Source organism: Anomaloglossus baeobatrachus, chromosome 7 (genome assembly GCF_048569485.1).
Source record: "Anomaloglossus baeobatrachus isolate aAnoBae1 chromosome 7, aAnoBae1.hap1, whole genome shotgun sequence".
In the NCBI taxonomy this organism is placed as follows: domain Eukaryota; kingdom Metazoa; phylum Chordata; class Amphibia; order Anura; family Aromobatidae; genus Anomaloglossus; species Anomaloglossus baeobatrachus.
In genome coordinates, this window is record NC_134359.1 from 36,085,600 (window position 1) to 36,104,588 (window position 18,989).

Here is an 18,989-nt window from a genome sequence, read left to right on the forward strand (position 1 = left end):
AGGGGGGACTCCTAGTGTCACGCTAGGTACGTGGAAGTACCAAGCAAACGGCGAAAGGGAAGAGAAGGGAAACCCTGCGTCTAGGGAAGTGGGCGATGATGACCTCTGACCAAACCTACTGCTGGCCCCTGGGGTCCCTCACCACCCTAGATAGGTTCCGCACCTATGCACTGAGCCAAACACCCAACATTAGGTAGCCCTAGTGCTGGACCCTAAATAGGGAACCGTTGGATGAGCTCTTCGTCAATTCCACTAAACACTATAGAAGACACAGGGAGCACACAGAGGGGAAAAACACATGAACAACTTATCTTCAGATGCCTCAGGTAGAAGTTCTGCAAAGAACAGCAAAGATCCTACCACTGAGTGCAAGCCACCTGCTTGCATCAAGAGCTTGTTAAGGAAATTAATATCACCAGCACAAGTGCAGGGAAATGAGAATATTTAAACCGAAGGGGAAATACAGATGATTAGCAGATGAAGGGAAGAAGAGCTATGCAGGGTCCTAAAGGGAAAGGAATTAAAATGCAGCAAAGAAGATACCTAATACACTGACTACTGACAGCAGGAATAATAGAAAGTCAGGGAGCATTTCGCCAAACGCTGTGATCTTCTATTGCTGGACACCACACAACTGTCTGTCACAAATGTTACCCATGACACACCTGTAACACTGACCCTCCCCTAGATGATGTTGGAGGGGATAATTTTTGGACTGCTAATCCTTTTGTTCTCTAGAAATAAGCCATGCTCATAAGAGTAGTCAGCAGAGCGAGCGTTCCTATGTATGAGAAGGTCAGGCAAGATGGCTACCAGCAGAGCGATCAGCTGAGCCATCATTTTGGCCAACAACTATCTATTGTGTAAAGGGGGCTTGAGAATTAGGGTGGGTGACCATACACATCAGTTCACTATCATCCAAAACCTTATTCTGCTGACAGCTCTCTCTCCAGACACCGCACCTATACACATGTACGCTCTGCTCAGGTGAGCACGCATGTGATCTCAAGGGGAACTGGGTCTAAGACGCTGCCTGTGTTGTGGAGTGCAACCATCTTATGGCCTCCTTCACATAATAGTGTGCTAGAGTATTTTATTGACATTTTGACAAAATGTTTCCTTTTAAAGAGGTTGTTCGCAATAAAATAAAGTAAAAACATACATAAATGAAAGAGAATTCATTAGTGGAAAATCCCTTTTAAAATGCTAAAGACCCAACTATAAAATAAACCATGCCCATATTTCCCAGAACAGCGCTGTTCTAGTGAGGCCTGTGTGAGTGGGAGCAGGGGTGTTACATTTGGTGTTATCTCTCACGATAAGGCAATAAGAAGATTGCCAACATCCTGAAACTGAGCTGCAGCACGGTGGCCAAGACCATACAGAGGTATAACAAGACAGGATCCACTCAGAACAGGCCTCACCATGGTCAACAAAAGAGGTGGCATGCACGAGCTTGTCTTTTCAAAATAGCATGGCCGCAGAGGTTACATGAATGGGGGATCCGTCTGTCAGTGCTCATACGCCGCACACTGCATTACAGTGGTCTGCATGGCTGTCGTCCCAGAAGGAAGCCTCTTCTAAAGATGATGCACAAGAAAGCTGCAAACAGTTTTCTGAAGACAAGAAGACTAAGGACATGGATTACTGGAACCGTCCTGTGGTTTGATGAGACCATGATAAACTTATTTGGTTCAGATGGTGTCAAGCGTGTGTGGTGGCAACCAGGTGAGGAGGACAAAGACAAGAGTGTACTTCCTATGTAGGAAATGATTGTGTTGTCCCCACTCCTAGTGAGCTTTATACTATTTTTATCTGTTTTGTGTCAAAGGTGTTTTATATGGACTGTGGTACTGTGGGAGGATGCGGTTCCCCAACGAAGCAAAGCCAAGACAGTGTAGTGGCAATTGACTATAATGGTGCAGATGGAGTCACCGTGTGCTCTGTCGTTGTTACGTCACCACCGGAGTCCGCTCCAGCGACTTCTGCTCCGATCCCCAGGTGACGCCGTGTTCCTGCCGTGGATGGTGCTGGTGATGGGAGAGGAGTCGATGCCGGCGGCACCGGTGGGCGCAGGCTCCGATAATCCACTGGGCTGGGTTATCTTGGTATCTGCAGTACCACTGGCTGACTGTGGGTGACGTGTGTCTTCCAGCTGAAGTTGCCAGCGTTCAGCTACAGCCAATGGGAAGACACCACACCCTTCTTAGTTCCCCTCCTGTCTGCTGACCTCTGCCAGAGATAGTTCTGATTTCCTGGCTCCTGATCCGCCCTATTCTGTTTTGTGATTCCTGTGTGCTGACTTCTGCGTGTTTCCTGACTACCCTTCTCCTGCTGTTTTTGTACCTCACTGCCCGATCCGGATTTGACCTCTGCTACATTTTCTGATTACGTCCTTGTCTGCCAATTCTGTCCCTGTTCCGCAATTCCTGGTTTGACCCTGCCTGACGACTACTCTCATCGGACTGCAGCCTTTCACAGGTAGTGATCTCCAGGGCCCTGTGTAATTCCAAATCCTTGTATAGGGGTTAAAGGTTTCAGGGTTCTGGGGGTCCTGCTTGGGAGTGGCTTCCCTCTAGCCTGTCCATTACATCCCATCTGAGTCTGTTGATCCAGGCAGGCATTACAGTTGTGCACCATTTTTGGGAGTATATGCTTACGGGAGGCAACACCCAGATGCAGTCTACTACGTCTGGGTGACTGCCTCCAATAGAGGCAATACCCCCTAAAATGGTGCACGACAGAACACACGGTCAATGGCCCCGTCGGTGCATGTGTCCGAAACCAGTTCGGACAGAAGCCCCGACGGAACCACTGAACAGAGATCACAACGCAGCGTAAGAGGCCCGTACAAATCACTGAATGGTCTAGTAAAATAAAAAAAAAAAGAGTCTGGCACAATCCAAAGCGGTAAAAGCGCCACAACAGACCGTCGGCACATAACGTCGGTGTTTTACAAGGCCTGTGTTAACCTCTTTTACCAGCGCTGCAACATGTTTCTCAGCTCCATGTCTGACACAGAAGGGGGAGCGAGCCGTATGATTTTCTATGTGATATTTACCGAGGCTCTAAAGCCGCCAGTACGGTATTAAACATTCAGCAGCTCTCCCTATGTTGTTGCTTTGCACAGGGTGAGGTCGGCTTTCACAGCCTACGGAATAATTTGATTCAAATACAGCACAATCGCGCAGGTAAAGATTACAGTGGAACCCGCACTTACTCCATGGGAATTTGTTACATATGAAAGCTAATTGATCCTCTTCAATTTGTAGCAAATAATTTTCCTCGAAAAGCTTCCAAATAGCTTGAAAATAATACTAAGTAATGCCCCTGCCATACAGACGCATTCACACCTCCCTTCTAGGTAAAAAAAAAATTGCTGGTGGATTTCCTAAATTCTAACTTAAAGGGGTCACCCAGGATTAGGGGTGCTGTTTTTTCTGCTAAGTAGTATCAAATAAATATGGCTGTGATGCAAAAAAAAACCCCAAACACTTTTTTTCTATTTACATATAACCCCTTTAATACCATAGAGCAGGGGTGGGGACCCTTTTTTCTGCCGGGGGCCATTTTGAAATTTCTACCAACCTTCAGAGGCTGAACAAATCTATCAACTTGAAAATTACCCTAATATATTTGGTCAAACAATTAACTCACTGTGGCGGCTGGAGCTTCTACTCTTTGGTGCAGCTGTAATATTAGGCGATGTTGATCTTGTTGCTTTTCACAACTGCTTTTCCAGGTTTGAGTTGGCTGGGACTGCTGTATATACATCACAGGGGAGGGTTGGGAGGAATATAGATCACTGGGGAGGCTGAGGGCATAGACATCACTGGGGGGTACATACATCACTGGGGGATATCTACATCATTGATGGGGAGCACAGACATAGCTGGGGAGCATAAACATTTCTGGGGAGGGCTGGGAGGAATATACATCACTAGGGAAGCAGCAGGGCATAGACGTCACTGGGGGTAGATACATCTCTGGGCGGCACAGACTTCACTGGGGGTATATACACACCACTGGGTTGCACAGATATTGCTGGGGTTATATACATAGTCAAGGGCAGACATCCCTTGGGGATGCCGGAGGGACACAGACAGCCCTGGGGGCACAGAGAATGATGGGAGAGGCTGGAGGCACAGACAAACCTGGGGGACGCTGGGGGCACAGATGGCACAGAGACGGATGGGAGAGGCTGAAGGCACAGACAGACCTGGTTAGGCTCGGGGCACAGATATCACTGGGGATACTGGGGGGGGGGGGCACAAATCACTTGGGGAGACTGGGGAGGGGCACAGAGATCAATGGGGGAGGGCACAGATCACTGGGGAGACTGGGGGGGCACAGAGATCAATGGGGGAGGGCACAGATCACTGGGGAGACTGGGGGGGCACAGAGATCCATGGGGAGACTGGGGGGGGCACAGAGATCACTGGGGAGACTGGGTGGGCACAGATCACTGGGAGGGCACAGATCACTGGGGAGACTGGGGGGTCACAGAACACTGGGGAGAAAGAGGGGCACAGAGCGCTGGGGGGCACAGGCAGACCCGGGGAAGCTTGGAGACAGTTAGAGAACTGGGTGAGGCTTGGATCACTGAGCGCTGGAGGTGGCCGCGGGCATGGAGAGCGCTGCTGGCGCGCACAGAGAGGAGCAGCCGCCGCCGGGTACACGGAGCTGCCGCCAGGTACAGGAAGCCGCCGCCAGGTACAGGAAGCCGCCGCCGGGTATAGGGAGCCGCCGCCGCCACCGGGTACAGGGAGCCGCCGCCGCAGCCGGGAGAGCATCCGCCACCGGGTACAGGGAGAGCCGCTGGGAACAGGGAGAGCCGCCGCCGAGCACAGAGCGCTGCCCGGCACAATAAGACCTGGGGGATGATTGGCATTTGGCAGTCAATCCTCTTGTTTGATTTTAGCGCTCCTCACGCCGACTCCACCTACAAAGTATGTCCTCACGTAGGCAGTGCCAGCGTGGGGACTTTCAGGTATAGGAAATGCAGCGTTCAGCATTGAACGCGCTGTGTGGGGTTTTAAAGGGCCAGCAGCCAGCAAGATGCGGCCTCTGCCCCAGCACTGCAGTCCCCAGGAATCAGCCCGGGGGCCGCAGAAAAAGTTGTCGCGGGCCGAATACAGCCCGCGGGCCGGAGGTTCCCCACCCCTGCCATAGAGCATCCCAACTACCCAAAAAATGCCTTTAAGGTCCGTTCTGTACCATAATTAAAGTTAGAACTATTAATAAATATTTTATATACTTGATTATTTAGTGTCAACTTGTTCTTTAACTCAAAACTTCATAATGTTTTTGAGTAAACAGTTACTCTTCATCAGCATTCTACCAGCACTATAGATGCCTAGACTTCCTCCAATTCCCAGCTTGCACCAGCTGCTTGCCCTGTCTTGTCCAATGGCTTATCAGCCTCGCAACTACTGGAGATGGATTGCACTTGATAACAAGCAGGGGACCACAAGAATTCCTAATTCCCAGCTTCCACCGGCTGCTTGCTCCTGCCTTTGTGCGATGGCTTACCAGCCTCTGCTACTGGAGATGGATTGCACTTGACTACAGGCAGGCGATGGCAAGAATTCCTAATTCCCAGCTTCCACCGGCTGCTTGCTCCTGCCTTTGTCCAATGTCTTACCAGTCTCTATGCTGCTAGAGATAGATTGCACTTGACTACAGGCAGGGGACAGCAAGAATTCCTAATTCCCAGCTTCCACCGGCTGCTTGCTCCTGCCTTTGTCCAATGTCTTACCAGTCTCTATGCTGCTAGAGATAGATTGCACTTGACTACAAGCAGGGGACCGCAAGAATTCCTAATTCCCAGCTTCCACCGGCTGCTTGCTCCTGCCTTTGTGCGATGGCTTACCAGCCTCTCTGCTGATAGTGATGGATTGCACTTGACAACAAGCAGGGGACAGCAAGAAAAGAGAAGCAGAGCAGCCGGCACTTTGTAAGGATTTTTATAAAGGAAAGATAATTGTGATTTTCAGATTGTCTATCACGTTATCAAACGAGATCATGTCTGATGAAAGTACATTAAGCATTTAAAGGAAAACTCCAGAAATGTTATAATGTTATACTGATGTACAGTATTGATATAAAAAATGTAGAAAAGTCAAGGTTTTCTCGAATTGTTCCATTTTTTCTAGTTTTATTCCATGTAACCCCCATACACAAGCAGAGGTCTGACTCACACAAAGCAGCGAAATATGTGAACTCAGCCTTAAATGTAGAAACCAGAGAGTAGCAACAAATAAAGAAAACCCAAAGCTCTTACAATATGTAAGGATAAGGAACATAGATAAAAGTGAGAGCTGAGTTATCATTGAACTTGAGTTTTGCTTTAAAAACTATTTTCCAAGAGATTAATTACATGTCAGATGATGGCAGATGGGAAAGTACTGGTGTATGGGGCCAAGTGTCAGAAGAGGGCACTGGGCAAGAGGCAGAGAGAAAGATCCGTGGTTGGGAAAGTGACCCAACAATCTGACCAACTGGTTTCATCAACGCTGTGGACCTGCACAGCGTGCTGTTATTGTTGACCAAATGGCATGAGAATGGTAAACTGAGGTGGCCATGGATATTGTAAATGGTTGAAGATGACCACCTCAATACTTTAACCTATATTGTCTGTGAGCAACCAAGCCAACCTGCTAAGCTCCACAATCGACTGCTGTGAGCAAACTGTATCAAGAGACTATTCCTGTTGCTGCTGGTAATCTCCAAATTCAGTGTCTCAACTCTGAAGTGTGACCACCAAGCTCAATGCCTCAATTGTAATGTGCAACCACCAAGCTCAGTGCCTCAATTGTAATGTGCAACCACCAAGCTCAGTGCCTCAATTGTAATGTGCAACCACCAAGCTCAGTGCCTCAATTGTAATGTGCAACCACCAAGCTCAGTGCCTCAATTGTAATGTGCAACCACCAAGCTCAGTGCCTCAATTGTAATGTGTAACCCCCAAGCTCAGTGCCTCAATTGTAATGTGCAACCACCAAGCTCAGTGCCTCAATTGTAATGTGTAACCACCAAGCTCAGTGCCTCAATTGTAATGTGCAACCACCAAGCTCAGTGCCTCAATTGTAATGTGTAACCACCAAGCTCAGTGCCTCAATTGTAATGTGCAACCACCAAGCTCAGTGCCTCAATTGTAATGTGTAACCACCAAGCTCAGTGCCTCAATTGTAATGTGCAACCACCAAGCTCAGTGCCTCAATTGTAATGTGCAACCACCAAGCTCAGTGCCTCAATTGTAATGTGCAACCACCAAGCTCAGTGCCTCAATTGTAATGTGTAACCACCAAGCTCAGTGCCTCAATTGTAATGTGCAACCACCAAGCTCAGTGCCTCAATTGTAATGTGCAACCACCAAGCTCAGTGCCTCAATTGTAATGTGCAACCACCAAGCTCAGTGCCTCAATTGTAATGTGCAACCACCAAGCTCAGTGCCTCAATTGTAATGTGCAACCACCAAGCTCAGTGCCTCAATTGTAATGTGTAACCACCAAGCTCAGTGCCTCAATTGTAATGTGCAACCACCAAGCTCAGTGCCTCAATTGTAATGTGCAACCACCAAGCTCAGTGCCTCAATTGTAATGTGCAACCACCAAGCTCAGTGCCTCAATTGTAATGTGCAACCACCAAGCTCAGTGCCTCAATTGTAATGTGTAACCACCAAGCTCAGTGCCTCAATTGTAATGTGTAACCACCAAGCTCAGTGCCTCAATTGTAATGTGTAACCACCAAGCTCAGTGCCTCAATTGTAATGTGCAACCACCAAGCTCAGTGCCTCAATTGTAATGTACAACCACCAAGCTCAGTGCCTCAATTGTAATGTGTAACCACCAAGCTCAGTGCCTCAATTGTAATGTGTAACCACCAAGCTCAGTGCCTCAATTGTAATGTGCAACCACCAAGCTCAGTGCCTCAATTGTAATGTGCAACCACAAGCTCAGTGCCTCAATTGTAATGTGTAACCACCAAGCTCAGTGCCTCAATTGTAATGTGTAACCACCAAGCTCAGTGCCTCAATTGTAATGTGCAACCACCAAGCTCAGTGCCTCAATTGTAATGTGTAACCACCAAGCTCAGTGCCTCAATTGTAATGTGCAACCACCAAGCTCAGTGCCTCAATTGTAATGTGCAACCACCAAGCTCAGTGCCTCAATTGTAATGTGTAACCACCAAGCTCAGTGCCTCAATTGTAATGTGCAACCACCAAGCTCAGTGCCTCAATTGTAATGTGCAACCACCAAGCTCAGTGCCTCAATTGTAATGTGTAACCACCAAGCTCAGTGCCTCAATTGTAATGTGTAACCACCAAGCTCAGTGCCTCAATTGTAATGTGCAACCACCAAGCTCAGTGCCTCAATTGTAATGTGCAACCACCAAGCTCAGTGCCTCAATTGTAATGTGCAACCACCAAGCTCAGTGCCTCAATTGTAATGTGCAACCACCAAGCTCAGTGCCTCAATTGTAATGTGTAACCACCAAGCTCAGTGCCTCAATTGTAATGTGTAACCACCAAGCTCAGTGCCTCAATTGTAGTGTGTAACCACCAAGCTCAGTGCCTCAATTGTAATGTGTAACTACCAAGCTCAGTGCCTCAATTGTAATGTGTAACCACCAAGCTCAGTGCCTCAATTGTAATGTGCAACCACCAAGCTCAGTGCCTCAATTGTAATGTGCAACCACCAAGCTCAGTGCCTCAATTGTAATGTGCAACCACCAAGCTCAGTGCCTCAATTGTAATGTGCAACCACCAAGCTCAGTGCCTCAATTGTAATGTGTAACCACCAAGCTCAGTGCCTCAATTGTAATGTGTAACCACCAAGCTCAGTGCCTCAACTATGATGTGTAACCACTAAGTTCTGCCCACTAACTATGTAACCTCCAGGCTCAGTGCTTCAATTCTGATGTGTAAAGACTGCTTTACACTTTTCAATTAAGCATACAATATCGTATGCGATGTGACACGCCCCCATTGTATGTGCGGCACGTTCAATTTGTACAATCGATTAAAAGCTGTCACACATACTTACCCTTCCATATGACCTTGCTGTGGGCGGCGAACATCCACTTCCTGAGTGAGAGGGACGTTCGGCGTCACAGCAACGTCACACAGCGGCCGCCCAATAGAAGCGGAGGGGCGGAGATGAGCTGGACGTAAACATCCCGCCCACCTCCTTCCTTCCGCATTGCCGCGGGACGCAGGTAAGATCTGTTCATCGTTCCCGGGGTGTCACACACTGCGATGTGTGCTGCCTCGGGAACATTGAACAACCCGACGTGCAATTTTTAGGAAATGAACGACGTGTATGCGATGAACGGTTTTACGTTCAATCGCAGTCGCACGTAGCTGTCACACGCAACTACGTCACTAACGTTCAACTCTGATGTGTAACCACCAAGCTCAGTTCCTCAATTCTGATGTGTAACCACTACGTTCTGTGCAATAATTATGATGTGTAACCACTACGTTCTGTGCAATAACTCTGATGTTAACCACTACGTTCTGTGCAATAATTATGATGTGTAACCACTACGTTCTGTGCAATAACTCTGATGTGTAACCACCAGGCTCAGTGTTTCAATTCTGATGTGCAAGAACCGAGGTCAATGCCTCAACTCTGATGTGTAACCATGAAGGTCAGGGCCTCAACTATGAAACTCTGATGTGTAACCATTAAGTTGTGTAAATTAACAATGATGTGTAACCGCCAGGCTCTGTGCCTCAACTCTGATGTGTAACTACCAAGTTTTTGGCCTCAACACTGCAACAGCCAAAATTGTTCCTTCATTGAAAAAAATGTAACAGTTCCACTAGTTGCCTAACATTGAGTACAATATGGAAATACAATTCTGTAAATTGCTAGTTACAGTGGTACTAATGTGGAAATCTATGTAGAACAGTCTTTTAAAGAAAAGTTACCACCACTGAGGTTTGGACTGAGACTAAAGGGTGCTTTACACGCTGCGACATCGCTAACGATATATCGTCGGGGTCACGGTGTTTGTGAAGCACATCCGGCGCCGTTAGCGACATCGCAGCGTGTGACAGCCAGGAGGGACGATCAACGATCGCAAAAACGGCAAAAATCATTGATCGTTGACACGTCGCTCCTTTTCATGATATCGGTGATGGTGCATGCCGCTGGTTGTTCGTCGTTCCTGCGTCAGCACACATCGCTGTGTGTGAAGCCGCAGGAACGACGAACATCTCCTTACCTGCGTACACCGGCAATGAGGAAGGAAGGAGGTGGGCGACATTTTCCGGCCGCTCATCTCCGCCTCTCCTCTTCTATTGGACTGCCGTTTTGTGACGTCGCTGTGACGCCGCTGTGACGCCGAACGCACCTCCCCCTTGAAGGAGGGATTGTTCGGCGGTTACAGCGATGTCGCAGAACAGGTATGTATGTGTGAAGCTGCCGTTTTGATAATGTTCGCAGCGCAGCGATCACCACATATCGCACCAACGACGGGGACGGGTGCTATCGCTCGCGACATCGCTAGCAATCGCTAGCGATGTCGCAGCATGTAAAGCACCCTTAAGTTGGACCATGTAGCATTAGAAACCATACTCCAGAGTTGTCCACACTTGTTGCAGAGGGAATTTGGGATCTGTAAATAATAGTAACATAGAATCATAGAATGGTAGAGTTGGAAGGGACCTCAAGGGCCATTGGTTCCAACCCCCTGCGAGTGCAGGCTTTCCTAAATCATCTCAGCTATATGTTTATCCAGTTTCCGTTTGAAGATTTCCATTGATAAAGAGCTCATTACCTCCCGTGGTAGCCTGTTCCACTTTCTGACTGCCCTCACTACCTCCCGTGGTAGCCTGTTCCACTTTCTGACTGCCCTCACTACCTCCCGTGGTAGCCTGTTCCACTTTCTGACTGCCCTCACTACCTCTCGTGGTAGCCTGTTCCACTTTCTGACTGCCCTCACTACCTCCCGTGGTAGCCTGTTCCACTTTCTGACTGCCCTCACTACCTCCCGTGGTAGCCTGTTCCACTTTCTGACTGCCCTCACTACCTCTCGTGGTAGCCTGTTCCACTTTCTGACTGCCCTCACTACCTCCCGTGGTAGCCTGTTCAACTTTCTGACTGCCCTCACTACCTCTCGTGGTAGCCTGTTCCACTTTCTGACTGCCCTCACTACCTCCCGTGGTAGCCTGTTCCACTTTCTGACTGCCCTCACTACCTCCCGTGGTAGCCTGTTCCACTTTCTGACTGCCCTCACTACCTCCCGTGGTAGCCTGTTCCACTTTCTGACTGCCCTCACTACCTCCCGTGGTAGCCTGTTCCACTTTCTGACTGAAATGTGGACCACCGGTGAAGTATCTCGTGGCCTTTGCCGTGTTTAGTCATGTGATGCCACATTTGTATATATGTGCTGTTGAACACTATTTTGTTGCCGGCAGAGCACCTTTGATATCTACCTATGACTCACTTCTCATATCGTGCCAGTTGCAAGTTGCTCGGGTCAGATGTCACATGTGAGGACGTTGAGTGTTGTGCCGTACAGGCTCACTATCTATGTGGGCTCAGCTGATATCAAGAAGCAACTTAGCACCACAGCTGGTCAAATAACCAAACAAGTGAGCGTATTGTTCAGAATGCTGCACAGATAAGACGTTCGGAGCAGTAAGATAAGTCTGTGGTTGGAATAATACTGAAAATAGTAGACGTGCTGAGATCTGATGGGGTTGTGTCAAACTGCCATCAACTCTGTGGATCGGCTTCGGATTGCAGTTACTATTGGGCCTGCTGGAGAACTCCATGGATAGAAATATCCCTGGATATTACAAGTGGCTACAGACCACTTCCATGCCATAATCTGTGCCATGGATGAGTGCCAGCCGGCATTACCTTGTTCCCATCGGTGCACAAGGTTTGGGTCTCAAATTTGATGTGAAACCACTAAGCTGAGTGCCTCAATTGTTATGCGTAACCATCAAGCTTTATGCCTACATTTTGATGTGTAACCACCAAGCTCTGTGTCTCCATTATTATATGTAACCAGCAAGTTCTCAGTCTAAATGTTGATATGTAACTGTAAAGTTCTGCGCCTCGATACTGTGTGTAATGGCCAAGATATTGTTCTCATTGAGAGATGGTAACCTCTATAACCGTGCCATTCTCAAATTGGGTACCAATTAGAGGGTCCATGGGTCACACACACAGAACGGACCCTCTTACAGGAACAGTCGTGTGATACATTTATAGGGGTGCATGCACACTAATATACAATAAACTCCCAATAGCAGATGCTGAAGTAATACTGAGTTTACTTAAAATAATAAAAAATATCCTGAATTCCATACTATGTGTGTCATATAGGGGAGATGTGATTTTGGGGGGTGGTATACTGGGGTCTCTTGCACACCACATGAGACAGGAAATTAAAAAACTGAGCTCATGTAATCCTCATAATACATATTGTAAATCACTCCTGAAAAGCTGAGGACCCCAAATGCAAGGGGAATGAGGCAGCACTAGTCAAGCCCTGCAGAGACGAAAGCATCTTTTGATGGACTACAATTCTGGTAAAAAAAAATGGTCCCAAAACTCCAGCTGCAGACAACTCCAATTTGGAGGTGACATTGGAGCAAATCATTTGCCCGTAGGGTCTGTTTCCTATGGGATGATGCAGAAATAACCTATTAATGATATAGCCTATGATAACAGAGCTAATGCATAGATGGAGGACGGACACTCAGGGGTACTTTGCACACTACGACATCGCAGGTGCGATGTCGGTGGGGTCAAACTGAAAATGACGCACTTCCGGCATCGCATGCGACATCGTAGTGTGTAAAGGCTCGATGATACGATTAACGAGCGCAAAAGCGTCGTAATCGTATCATCGGTGCAGCGTCGGCGTAATCCATGATTACCCTGACGCGACAGTCCGATGTTGTTCCTCGCTCCTGTGGCAGCACACATCGCTGTGTGTGAAGCCGCAGGAGCGAGGAACATCTCCTACCGGCATCACCAAGGGCTTCCGTAGGATATGCGGAAGGAAGGAGGTGGGCGGGATGTTTATGTCCCGCTCATCTCCGCCCCTCCGCTCCTATTGGCCGCCTGCCGTGTGGCGTCGCAGTGACGCCGAACGACCCGCCCCCTTAATAAGGAGGCGGGTTGCCGGCCAGAGCGACGGTCGCAGGACAGGTGAGTCCATGTGAAGCTGCCGTAGCGATAATGTTCGCTACGGCAGCTATCACAAGGATATCGCAGTTGCGACGGGGGCGGGCACTATCGCGCTCGGCATCGCAGCATCGGCCTGCGATGTCGCAGCGTGCAAAGTGCCCCTTAGACTCCTCTCCTCTGCAACACCCATGCAGGTTGTCACTCCTTGGTTAGGAAATATCCGTCATGCGGCGTAACCAAAAGGAAAACCAGGAAAGATGTAAAGGAAGGCCCTGGTGATAGGTGGTGACCCTACTCCCCTCTCATAACACTCACCTATGGCTGATCTCTGCGCTCCCTAATGTCCTTCCCCCGTGTCCCATCGAGTGCTTAGGCCCTTGCGGACCCTAAAGTTATCCTGACTAGTGAGTAGGCCAGTAAGCCACTAGTCTCATTACTAAAATAAAACAACACAAGGCAGGTAAGGCAAACGGGTGGGCAAAGACACAACAAATTGCACTTCTTGGTTTCTCCAGCTGAAAACTTCACAGCTGCAACAGAAATGACACCTCAGCTTCTCCAGAGACAGGCTCCTTCAAAGTGGTCAGTATACCATCTATCACCGGCATGGAGCAAAGACAGGAGTGGGCAAATATAGTGGAAGGGAGTGATGAAAAGATGCTGCAGCTGTAATTAAAGCTATGAGTAATCTCAGCCAGAAAGGAAAGCTTCCTTAACCCTTTCAGCATCAAATAAAAGTGAGTCCACTCCTCCAATACAAGAGGTAACCTACGGATGCAACATACTTGTGACAGAGGTGTCATATGTTAACACCCATATAGGCAGTGGAGTAATTTTGAAGCTCATGGGCCCCAATGCAAAAGCTCCAATGGGGTCACCAATAATTGCTAGTCTTTAATAGCATTAGTCTTTTTATATGGACCAAAGGAACTTTTTAGGCCCCTTAGGCTCCGTTGACCTGGTGCAATTGCAGCCCCTGCACCTATTGTAGTTACACCCAGCTGCGTATAGGTGCACGGTCTGACTCTATAGACCTCTTTGTGTGTGTGTATGTATATATATATGTGTATATATATATATATATATATATATATATATATATATATATAAAATGCAGATTATACTTTATTTGTGACTATATATTTGCCTTTACTCTGCAGCTATATGTTCTGACAACACTGAGTTAATTGTATATATGCTAAAGTGGGTGCATAACTATTGGGGGAGCGGTCACAGTGAAGCACCTAAAAGTCCCTCTGTTCAATATGATGAGACCAGTCCTAAAAATGACATAATAGGGTTTGGGGGCCAAGAAATTACAAGTTTCCCCTTTGCCCTGAGGATAGGGTACCCATTAGACATTATATAAAAGCACAGTCCCTTAAATTCTACGACAATTTCCAAAATCTAATTCCAATGCGTCCAATAGGTCGGTGGTTCTGATTTTCCCTCCAAGAGCTGCTGTTACTACACAGGGGCTACATCTCCATAGAGCGAGCATGTCTCTGCTCCTATATTCCCTCCTCCTCCTCCTCCACCTCCTCCTTCTCGGCCTCCCCCTGAAAGGATAGATCCTGCACATCTTTTTTTTTTTCCCAGGCAGGAGAAGCATTGCTCTGCCTCCTCCTTCTTCCAGTTTCACCATCGACATTTCAATGCAAAACATTGCAAAATAATGCCTATTCCTGTCAAAACCCCCCTTCCCCGGCAGCGAACGAAAGGGGCTGGTGCACGGTCCACCGCAGTCCATCACTGGTTAATATTGCAGGAGAGGCTCGACGACGTGCACATGGGCCACCGTGCAAATCTCCCCATCAGAAAAGCCAAAAAGCCAAAATTGACACCATAGCTTTAGAACTGCCGATGTTGGGTCGAAAGGGAGCCGCCATGTAACCGTATCCGCTCCCCTGTGGTTATCACACCAGTAAGTTTACACATCTGCAATGACGTAGGCACCGGACCCATTTATGAAAATCAATGACTTCTTATATAACAATATAGCCCTGCCCGGTACATTGTCATCGCACCGGACCGTCACCGATTGTGCCCATGAAATCTAAGAATCCAATTTCCAACTAGAAACCAGAACATTATCACTCCATTGAATGGATATATCATTTCTGAATGTATCCTCATGCAGATCAATTACCCTCCAAAATCCTAGATCCTTCCCAATATGGGGTCCCTTGAAGACCATGATCATTCACCTGCTATCACCGGTACTGTCTTTTGCAATAGTCAAAGCATGCATCTTCCTAGATGGAAGGGATGGAGAAGAGGGGTGGAAAAAAAAAGAAATGCTTACCGCCTCCGAATCTTCAAATCCATGTAGGTACAAATTGTCGTACATGGAGGTCTAGAATCCAATGCACCTTTCGATACGGAAACAAAAAAAAAAAAAAAGAAAAGAGGAGCTAGCTCGACCACTGCTGGGAATTGAAGGCCTCAGCAAGACACCGAGCCTGCACCGTGAATTTTTTGTGTGTTTGTATTCCCCAGCCAAGATGCTGTTCATTCATATTATAGAGGGGAGGTTATCCCTAGAGGCAGTTCAGACCTGGCATTTTTATCTGTGTTCCAAATTCAGAGCATGAAAGCAAAACCCTTCCCCACCAAGGACTGGTGAGAGACCCAGGAATGTGCCCTGCGATTGGCTGCCAGCTCTCAGCTGAATGTTCATTTGCTTTGATAGTAAGATGACGAGCAGAAGGTCTATAATGTGCAATGCAAGAATCCTTCCCCGGCTCCTTTTCCTTTTTTTTTTTTTTTGCAATTCTTTTTTTTTTTTTTTTCTTTCCTCCCTCCTCTCTCCCTTTGGAAATTCCTACTTACATCCTCCGTCGATTGCAAGCAAAATATATATCAATTGCAACAGGTTTATAAATTTAATATTTTGTAAATACAAGGAAAGAGAAAAAGAAACAGTTACTAATTATTTATTCAATAATTATATATTTATTCATTTTTTTTCTCCTCCTCTCCCTTTCGAAATTCCTATTTGCATCCTCCGTCGATTGCAAGCAAAATATATATCAATTGCAACAGGTTTATAAATTTAATATTTTGTAAATACAAGGAAAGAGAAAAAGAAACAGTTACTAATTATTTATTCAATAATTATATATTTATTCATTTTTTTTCTCCTCCTCTCCCTTTCGAAATTCCTATTTGCATCCTCCGTCGATTGCAAGAAAAATATATATCAATTGCAACAGGTTTATAAATTGTTTGGCAACACTTTGATATTTTGTAAGTACAAGGACAGAGAAAAGAAACAGTTTTTTAAATTATTTGGTAACACTTTGTTGTTTTGTAAATATAATGAAAGAAATAAAAAGAAACAGTTACCAAATATTTATTCAATAATTATATATTTATTCTTTTTTTTTCTTTCCTCCCTCCTCTCTCCCTTTCAAAATTCCTATTTGCATCCTCCGTCGATTGCAAGAAAAATATATATCAATTGCAACAGGTTTATAAATTGTTTGGCAACACTTTGATATTTTGTAAGTACAAGGAGAGAGAGAAAGAAACAGTTACCAATTATTTAATCAATAAAGATATATTTTCCGGTTTGCCTTGTTTTTTTTTTTTCACTCATGGCATGAAAAAGATTGCAGCTGTTACAATTTTGCTTTTTTTTTCCCCAATAGGTTTATTTTTTAAATTGTTTGGTAACACTTTGTTGTTTTGTAAATACAATGACAGAAATAAAAAGAAACAGTTACCAATTATTTATTCAATAATTATATATTTATTCTTTTTTTTTTTCTCTCGTCCTCTCCCTTTCGAAATTCCTATTTGCATCCTCCGTCAATTACAAGCAAAATATATATCAATTGCAACAGGTTTATAAATTCTTTGGCAACACTTTGATATTTTGTAAATACAAAGAAAGAGAAAAAGAAACAGATTTTTAAATTATTTGGTAACACTTTGTTGTTTTGTAAATACAATGACAGAAATAAAAAGAAACAGTTACCAATTATTTATTCAATAATTATATATTTTTTTTATTTTTTCTCTCCTCTCCCTTTTGAAATTCCTATTTGCATCCTCCGTTAATTGCAAGCGAAATATATATCATTTGCAACAGGTTTATTTTTTTAAATTTCTTGGTAACACTTTGATATTTTGTAAGTAGAATAAAAGAAAAATAAAGAAACAGTTACCAATTATTTATTCAATAAAGATATATTTTTTTTTTTCTTTCCTCCTTGCTCTCCCTTTGGAAATTCCTACTTGCATCCTCCGTCGATTGCAAGCAAAAGATTTTACAATTGCAACAGGTTTGGTAACACTTTGATATTTTGTAAATACAATGAAAGAAAATTTTCTTTCCATCTCCGCCTCACTCAACACCCCCCCAGCAAGCCTATCCACCAAAGCTGATGGCTGCTCACTCTTCCCTGTCACTCAAGCTTGTTGCCTCAGAGTAAGGCGGGCTTTGCACGTTGCGACATCGCAAGCCGATGCTGCGATGTCGCACGCGATAGTCCCCGCCCCCGTCGCAGGTACGATATCTTGTGATAGCTGGCGTTGCGAAAATTATCGCTATGCCAGCTTCACATGCACTCACCTGCCCTGCGACCATCGCTCTGGCCGGCGACCCGCCTCCTTCCTAAGGGGGCGGGTCGTGCGGCTTCATAGCGACGTCACACGGCAGGCGGCCAATAGCGGCGGAGGGGCGGAGATGAGCAGGATGTAAACATCCCGCCCACCCCCTTCCTTCCGTAGAGCCGCCGGCGGCAGGTAAGGTGATGTTCCTCGCTCCTGCGGCTTCACACACAGCTATGTATTCTGCCGCAGGAACGAGGAACTGCATCATACCTGTCGCGGCAGCATAATTATGGAAAAGTCGGAGCCTGCAACGATGATACGATAACGACGCTTTTGCGCTCGTTCATCGTATCATCTAGAATTTACACACAACGATGTCGAAAGTGACGCCGAATGTGCTTCACTTTCGATTTGACCCCACCGACATCGCACGTGCGATGTTGCAACGTGCAAAGCCGCCTTAACCCTCAACTCTGCTCTCTCCTTCAGCCACATATAATAATATTTATTCATTTATATAGCGTTATTAATTTCACATCACTTTACATACATCAGGAACACTGTCCCCATTGGGGCTCACAATCTAAGGTCCCTATCTGTATGTCTTTGGAGTGTGGGAGGAAACCAGAGAACCCGGGGGAAACCGATGTAAACACGGGGAGAACATACAAACTCCCTGCAGATGGTGTCCTTGGTGAAAATTGAACCCGGAACCCCAACACTGCAAGACTGCAGTGCTAACCACTGAGCCACCGTGCCACTCCAAGCCCTCTTCACCTCCTGCTGATTCCAACTCCAAAATATCTCCCGGATTCGAGCATTCTTTAACCAAGAATCAGCAAAAACACTAGTGCAAGCCCTTATCGTCTCCCACCTCGACTACTGCAACCTCCTGCTCTGTGGCCTCCCTTCCAACACTCTTGCACTCCTCCAATCTATCCTAAACTCTGCGGCCTGATTAATCCACCCCTCGCCTCACTATTCCCCAGCCTCGCCACTCTGCCAATCCCTTCACTGGCTTCCCATTGCTCAAAGACTCCAGTTCAAAACATTAAACATGACATACAAAGCCACCCACAACCTGTCTCCTCCTTACATCTGTGACCTAGTCTCCCGGTACTTACCTGCACGCAACCTCAAATCCTCACAAGATCTCCTTCTCTTCTTCCCTCTTATCTCCTCTTCCCACAATAGCATACAAGATTTCTCCCGTGCCTCCCCCATACTCTGGGACGCTCTACCTAAACATATCAGACTCTCAGCTACTACGGA

At 46.4% G+C, this 18,989-nt stretch overlaps 1 protein-coding gene across 2 annotated transcripts in view; it reads right to left on the reverse strand.

Annotated features, from left to right (window-relative positions):
* The window catches only part of CACNB4 (calcium voltage-gated channel auxiliary subunit beta 4), a 200,026-nt gene that overhangs the window by 84,118 nt on the left and 96,919 nt on the right, over positions 1-18,989 (reverse strand). Inside the window, exon 1 of one of the 2 annotated variants that reach the window (XM_075317211.1) lies at positions 15,463-15,827. The exons of the other annotated variant lie outside the window; for it this stretch is intronic. Within the exon in view, the coding sequence (XP_075173326.1) occupies positions 15,463-15,507 (45 nt within the window). The 5' untranslated portion in view covers positions 15,508-15,827. Of the gene's footprint in view, positions 1-15,462; positions 15,828-18,989 lie in introns of those variants that run through there. 2 annotated transcript variants of the gene reach the window in all.